The sequence below is a fragment of the Haemorhous mexicanus genome, chromosome 8 (genome assembly GCF_027477595.1).
Source record: "Haemorhous mexicanus isolate bHaeMex1 chromosome 8, bHaeMex1.pri, whole genome shotgun sequence".
Classification (NCBI taxonomy): domain Eukaryota; kingdom Metazoa; phylum Chordata; class Aves; order Passeriformes; family Fringillidae; genus Haemorhous; species Haemorhous mexicanus.
The window spans coordinates 10737412-10745262 of record NC_082348.1 but is presented as its reverse complement, the minus strand read 5'-3'; the positions used below and the strand labels follow the sequence as shown (position 1 = coordinate 10745262).

Genomic DNA, 7851 nt, shown 5'->3' with positions numbered 1-7851 from the left:
TGCAGAAGATGCCACAAAAGTGTAAATGTTAATAGTAATAACTTTCTCTATGTGTATTTCTGCTTTGCAAAATTGTATTTCCACCAGGGGACTTGTTAATGTCAACGTCATTCAGTTTTCATCATCACCACTTGAAGTGATCAGTCAGCTGTGTGGATCTACAAATTGCTCCCTTGCAGCCAGCCTCTTAGTCTAATGCTCGGGTGACAGTCAGCTGTAAGGATCAGGCTCGAAGATGCCTTTGATTTTCCTTTGATGTTTCTGAGCCAAGGAAGAATTTCACACAGCCACTGGGCGGTAGGTGAAGATCCCTTCTGTTTGTGGGAAGCCAATTATAACGTGGCTGACCTGCCTTGACCTGAAGATTACTGGCAGGACATCTGGGATGTCCTTGCGAGGCAGAGCTAGCTCACTGGATGTGCCACACTCAGGGCACAGACCGATTTGTTCGTCTGGATGCAAAAACCATTCCAATACCATGATTATAATGGAGGCTGCACAAATTGATCCTGGTCAGACTCAGTGTATTTATTTATTTGCTTGCACTTTGGCATCATTGCCAATGTGTGAGGATAAACAGGGTTCACCTTTAAGATTTAAAGAGTGGGAACAACTTACAAGGACAACAGGTCCTAGTTTCTAATCCTCTCTACCAGTAAACTCTCTCTCCCCTTTCATTATTTTTTGTTTCGTTGTTCACCTCTTATTCCAGATCTAAGATCAGCTAAAGCTTTTAAAACCCCTGACAAACAAGCATCACGAAAGCGGCTGTGTGCCAGAAGCCTCTTTGGAATAAGGGAGAAAGGTGGAGGCACAAATAACCCCGGACAGGAGGCTAGTGGAACGTGAGAGAAGAGCTGGAACTTTTTAACCTCTGCTGAAGCAAACCGGACGGGGATTTCGGGCAGCATTTCGGTGGCGGTTGGACATTTATCTCCCTGCGCGGGATGGCTGCAGGAGCTACACCGTCCCTCGGGGGATGAGCATCCCCGGCGCGGGCCGGACTACAGCCCCCGTCATGCCGCGGCGCGGGCGGGCGGTGGCGGCGAGCGCGCCTGCGCCGCCAGACGTGGCAGCAGCCGCAGCGGCGGCGGGTCCGGAGCGGGTCCGGCGCGGCGGCGGGATGGCAGCGCCGGGGCAGGGCTCGGGGGCTGCGCGGCGCCGCGGGCGGCTCCCTCCGCTCCCGCTGCTGCTGCTCGGCCTGGCGGTGAGTGGCGCCGGGGGGCGGCGGGGGCGACGCGGGCTGTCCCCCGTCCCCGGGCCAGGGCGGGGGCGCGGCGCGGCCGGCGGAGTTGGGCGAAAGTTGGGAGCGGGACGGGCCCCCGGGGCCGGGCGCGGCGGCTCCCCCGTCGCTCGCACCCACCGCCGCCTCGGGCGGGCTCGGCTCGGCACAGCCTGGCATGGCCGGGCTCCGGCAGCGCTGCTCCCGGGTGTCTTCCCAGCGCTCAGCCGTGTGCTGCTCTCCTGTTTCCCCTTTCCCTTTCTCTCTGCCTTCCAAAGCACCGCCCGGAGGAAGCGCTCCCCGGCGTGCGGCAGCGGCTCCCCGAGCGGCTGCGGGCTGGGGCCCCCGGCTGCCCCGGCCCCGGGAGCTCCGACCGGCGGCGCTTCGGTCCCAAGTTTCATGTGAAAAGCGGTGCGGTGTTAGCGGGTTTCCAGAGGATTTCTCCCGGTGGCGGCTGTGCTGCAGCGGAGCTGCCGCGCTCGGCTTTGTGCACCTGTGTGCGGCACCCCCGCCGCGGGCACCCCCGCCCCTGCGCCCCTCGCATGTGGCGCTGTCCATCCCGCTGCGCTCCCGAGTATCGGGGTGTGCTTCATTGACGTTACACTGAGTAGAGCGCTGCTTACCTCAGGGAGGCTCCTAGACTTCCAGAAATATTTTAAAGTCTAATTTTTCTTTTTTTTTTTTAATCCACAGAATTTAGCATAAATAGCTCAAAAGATTAATGAAGACATGCTTTAAAACAGTGCTTTATTCCATTTATTATCATGAACTACAGTTCATCCTTCTGCCCGGGCAAATGAAGCTAATAATTAATGAAAAATTACGTTAATCTTTTTATGCACAAGTGATCTGAAACATATTTGGAAATGCAGGACTGCGGAGTGCTCACCTAGTTCATACAAGTCAAGTGTGGAATTGCTAATTGCTATATGCTTATTCTGTACTAATATTGGAATTGCCTGTGTGGGACAGAAAGATTCAGCTCTGCCTGATGTAGCCTTTTGCCCCTGGCAGGGCCATAGCTCTTGGCTCATTCAGGAGGGAGAAGAAATGCTGTGCATTCTGAACAACTTTTACATTAAGCTTGATCTAGAATCACAGACCTCTGCAATTCACTGATTTCAAGTGAAACTGAAGTCAGGCTGAACTCTCCCTAAATGTTGGAGAGGTCTTAATGTGAATTTTTTCTCTCTGTGGCTCGTCTTTAATATATGCAGTAGTTTTCTCAGTGGTACTTGTGGCAGTGCATTCCTCAGATTGAGCATATACTGTGGACCAAGTGGAGCTACAAGTGGACTGAATTTTCCCTCCCTTCAAAATAGTTAAGCACATGGAGTTATTTCTGGTATTTCCTACTATATCCACTGTGACTGTCAGACCTTATCTTACTGTAACATTCATTTTATGTTAATGTAAATATTTTCCTGTGATTTTTCTTTGTAGATAAAAAGATATTTTCCCCATCTTTCTTCATATGAATCTGTTGTTCCTAATTGTTCTGGTTGCCCTCTTTGACCTTTTGTATTGCAGAGCTGGTGTCTCTGAGATGAGCAGAGGGGGCCTGCTGTTGTCAGTGAAATTATACAAAGCCATTTTAATTTATACACATTATTATTTCTTACCTTTCTTAATTTGCCACAGCAGTTTATTTGCTCTGTGATGCTTCATGCTGAGCAGATGTCTTCATTGAGCTGTTGATTCAGCTAATTCTTTCCCCTTTGCTGTGTACAAGTAGTTTAAATTATTTCTTCCAATTTGCATTATCTTGCACTTGAAGGTGTGATTTTTCATCTTGAAATACGTAATTTGCTGTACTCAAAGATTGAAAAACTAGTTTACAGCTGTGACATAGGAAAACCTGCTTTTAATTTATTTTGAGTTGATGCGAGGCTGTTAAATCAGGTGGTTCTCAGTGTGTAAAGTTAAACTAAAGGTAATACCAGCTGCTTGGTAGGTCAATGAGAAACATTTTTTCCTTCCAGCCAGTCTTTTTTCATGTATCCCAATGTGTTTTTTTTTTTTTGGCTTTTGTTTTGTTTGTTAGTTTTTCTGGAAGTGCTGACTACTTGCAGTGCACCTGGAACAACAGCTAGAGTTGTGCATGCATAGCACTTCTGAAAAATAGGGCTTGTTTTTTGACCCAGAATTGGAGGTGGCTACATATATAAAAGGGAACCTACAAAGCTGGATGAAAAATATGTTTCAGTATCTTCTAATGTAAGCTGTTAATTTGTTACCTTCAGCATCACTGTGGGTGTATGACACACACATGAGAAAGATGGTGGGGGGATCTCTGCCTGCTTTAGTTTTATTTCTTGAATGAGTTGGAGAGCCGTGAGGAAGTTGTGGGTTCCCTGTTTGGTTTATCAAGTGGTTGACTGTATTTCATGCTCTAAGGACTGAATTTTCTGTTCAAGGCACTGGGAAGGAGTTTTACACTGAGGTGGATTAGCATCTCCCCTGATGCATCAGGTGCTGTGCTTTGCCTAGCAGAAGGCAGCCGCTGCTTCCTACAGGATTTTGCATCTGGGTCTGTTTGCTTTGCAAACACAGATGAATATTATCTCACACCAGTGTGGCAAAGATCAGTTTGTCTTCCGAGTGTTGGCATAATGACAGAGAAACTGAGTCAAGAGTCCAGCTAGCTGAGCATTGTTGGGAAGCAGACTTTGTGACCTGCTGCCACTCAAACCCAGTGCCTTCAAAGAAGGGCTTGAAAGGAACATTTCCGGCTTCCAGCTCCTCAAGTACTTCCTTAATCCTTGCCAGTAGGGTCACGGGAATGCACTAGTGAGCCCTGACACTGACTTGTGAATCCAGGCCTGCAGGGAGGGCTTGGGCATGATTCCCTCTGTGCTGCAGGTAGCCCTGCAGCGTGGCAGCAGTGGCTTGCCTCTGGTGAGTTTGCAGGCAGGGTGTGAGCACTGCTTCATCACTGCAATGTTCAGGTGCTGTTTCCTGTTGTGGCATTTTGGCTTGAATTCAGGAGTGCCTCTTCCCATCCAGTTATTGTTTGTACCACAGAAGCCTCTTTGGACAGTGTTTCCTGGCAGTCAGAGGGAGGGTATTGCAGAGACAAATTCCTTACTTGCTGTCCCCCCACTGTTTTCATACTTTGTCCATTCCCTCTTCAAAATATGGATTTGTAAAACTCTGTTGTGGGCTATGCTGTGTGTCCTCAGATGCCCCTCCCAAATCAAACCTTTGCTTAGTTACTCCACTCCATGCCTTATGGAGGGATGTTTTCAATCCATTGAATTTGGTGCCACAGCACCTGTTTAGCTCAGAGGCCCTGGGATATTGGAGGCCTGGCAAGTGTGGGGTCGTCAGAACTGGTGTTTCTGGCCGGGGTGAGTTCATGGTGTCCTGAACAATTGGTGATGGAAGAGGTGGTTGTTCTGTTGTTGACCATTTCTTTTGCCTTTTGGTGATGGAGTTCCTTGAAGTCCTCTGTTTCAGTAAAATGGATGCAGTGAGGTATTTCTTGAGAGCTGTGGCTGGAGGTCTGTGAATAGAAAGACTCTGGCTTCAAATTGCATTGCACTAACTAGCATTGCCTTAAATTTCTTGGTGCAGGTAGGGTCACTTTGGAAGTAAGTTGTTGTTTACCTTGTTCCTGCCACCTTTTCAAGCTTGTGAATGGCAAAAAATTGTGATAGCAAAGCAAGTCTTTAGTTTTGGCACTGCGTCAGCTATGAGTGGCTGGTAGCATTGGTGGAGATGCTGTGAACTGCATGCTTGCAGAACACAGATAAGAAAGGTAACTTAATTTGTGACTGTCTTGATGATGTCCCGTCTGTTGTCTTTGGGTTTAGAGTCATATAGCCTGTTTGCTGGGTGACTGCAAATAGACTCTTTCTCTCCCCCTGTTCACTTTTCCTGGACATGGCACAGCATGACTGTGAGGTTGTGCTGCTCTAGGATCAGCTGTGTGCTGGTTTGTTCTGATGCAGCCTTCCTTTCACCTCTTGCAGATCACTTCCTTTCTGTGTGAATCTTGCTCCAGCTAGTAAAATTAAACTTTGTCTCCTATCAGCTGGCGGAAGAATGTGAGGATTAATTAGTTAACATTTGTGCAATGCTTTGAAGATAACAAATGCCATATAAAGTGCTAGAGATTTTCAGGTGTTATTTTTTTGCCCTCTCTTCCTTATAAATCCCATTAATAGTGGTTCTGTCTTCTTTTTATAGTACCTCCTACATACTTCTTGAGTAGGTGATGTTTCTTTAAACTTCTCGAAAACCCAAATTTTAGTGGGGGATTATGTGGCATATGCTTTGGTCATGCCCTTAACTTCTGTAGTCAAATGTGCTTGTTCAGAAGTGATATCTGAAATATTATTTCATTGACAGCTTGTTTAATATATGTATGGTGCCATTACCTGGCTTGAAGAGAGAGAGCTTCACATTCATAACATAAGGAGAAAATTCTATGTCAATGTTAGTAATTGGCCCTATTACAGTCAGTTGTTAATTAGTAAATAGTTGCACGGGTTTTCCTTCACAGAGCATTTGAAACCCAGTGATAAACCATACAATTAATTTGCTACTCAGAACCCTTAAGAACATCCTTTAGTATAGACTATTATGCCTGTAGCTTAAACCCCACTGTGTAAGAACAATATGAACAGTAGAGTCTAGTCAAATCTTGACGTCTCCATGGTATTTTTTGCTACCTTCTATATTTGGAAAGTGAACATAGCAAGCACCACCTTAAGTGGAATGTCTTATTAGTAGCGTTCTTAAGACTAAGTTAGAGAGTACTAAGACGCTCTTTGTCAGGATTTTAATTTGCCTTCCATTGAAAAGAAAAGAAAAGATGATACTTCTTTGCAGATATGACCCCCCCACAAAAAAAGTGGCAGTAGTGCTTCTGTTTTTTAATTTCTGGAACAGCTTCAGGTGAGGGGTAACTGATAGGGATTATGTATGCAGTAAGAATGTGCTCTTCCATAGAGCTTGTGGGAATGAACAAAACCCAGGAAGTGTCCAGTGGACATCTCTGCAAAGTAAGTATTTTGGGCAAACCCACAGTTTTCAAATGCTGTTTGTCTTGCAGTGCAGAAGTTGTTGATTTTCCTGTGTGTCTGCTGGAGCCCTGCTCACCTGGCCATCCCATGCTGCTGTAGGTGTGGGAGTCTCTGCTCCCCACTCAGACTGTTGGTGGCTTTTTGGATTGGTCACAGACATCACTGAGCAGCCTTTGTGCTGGGAGTCCTCAGCAGGTTGCATCTTGTGAGCTCCTGCAGGGGCAATTGGCAGAAGATGGTTTTGTGATTCCAGTGGGATTGCAGAGACTCCTGCAGGGGCCACTTCAGCTGTGACCCCTGAATTCTAAGACCCAAGAGCTACTACCCTTTCTCTACCCCACTCCACAAAATAGTTTTTTACCAGGCTTCCCTGAGGTACCCTTGGGTAACAGAGCTAACCTGTCTCCTCCCATCTGATTTGATTAAAATATTTCTACAGCTATTTTAGATATTAATCATGAACGAAAAAAGGGGACTGTCCTACTTATCACTATCCATCTTGGAAGGCATTTGTTACAAATGGCTCAGTGATCAAAGCAGCACAATCCTGAATGTAAATAGCAGCAGAGGGAGGGCTCCTGAGTGAAAAGCAAGCAATTATTGCACAAGGTCAAGAGTGTTTGTATGATGAACAAGGAGGATAAAACATCTGCAGTCAAACTGTGATTCTTGTAAGCAAGAAGGCTTTTGATTTGAACATCTTGTATTTTTCAGTGGGAAGGAATTGGGGGGAAGGAAGCAATGGGTCAGTTTCTCCTTTGTGCTTGCCTGGAGATGACTTAGACCTGGTATTGGCAGTACATGCACTGTGTCTGCACCATGGGACCTGGCTGTGTCACCAGCTGATCTGCAGACTTACCTCTGTCACCACAGTACAGAGGTGTCCCTCCAAGTCAGCCTTCTGAAGTGAAGTGCACAGTCCAACACAGGGCTCATTTTGGGACCTGAGTGGGAAAGGAAAGGTGAGATTCTGTCTTCTTGTTGGGATTTCTTCCCCTTGACCTCCCCCCGCCCCCTTCCCATTTTAATGTGGCAGATGGGACCCTTATTCGGAATACGAGCTACTCCCCTCCTAAAGAAGTTTATAATGAAATAAAATTCAGTCATCTCCATTACTGCTTGGAATTTTGAGGCAGGTTTCCTCTTCAACTAGACTCCTAAAAAATGCCTTGTCAGACACAATCTGTTTCATATGCACAGGGTTGCTGATTGATCATATTTACAGTGGGTTGAGTGCTGTTGTCCCAAAATGAGAATGACACCAGTGGGTGGCTAAGCTAAGGCAGAAATCCGAGTCCATGTCTTCCTGAAAAAGTAGAATTTAGAAATTGCCGTCGAGTGTAAGGCTGTGTCCCTGCCAAGCAGCAGTTGTGCTGGAGTCTGTTGTCACAGCCCCAGCTATTCCTGATGAAGTGTGCAAATTGGCTGCTAATTATACATGTGTTAGTGTGTGCATAAAAATTGCATGTTGACATATGGATTCAAGCACCTAAGCACTGTTTCAGCTGCATATCCATTTATATTTTTATGCATTATTTGTATCCAGGGAAGTATATATTTCTGGCTCTTGAGCTGGAAATAGGAGAAATAGGGAATAGT

General features: G+C 46.4%; 1 protein-coding gene across 1 annotated transcript in view; it reads left to right on the top strand.

Annotated features, from left to right (window-relative positions):
- The first annotated feature begins 1068 nt into the window (after positions 1-1068).
- The window catches only part of PDIA5 (protein disulfide isomerase family A member 5), a 97878-nt gene continuing 91095 nt past the window's right edge, over positions 1069-7851 (top strand). The window contains exon 1 of the mRNA XM_059852718.1: positions 1069-1207. Within this exon, the coding sequence (XP_059708701.1) occupies positions 1124-1207 (84 nt within the window). The 5' untranslated portion in view covers positions 1069-1123. The remainder of the gene's footprint in view (positions 1208-7851) is intronic.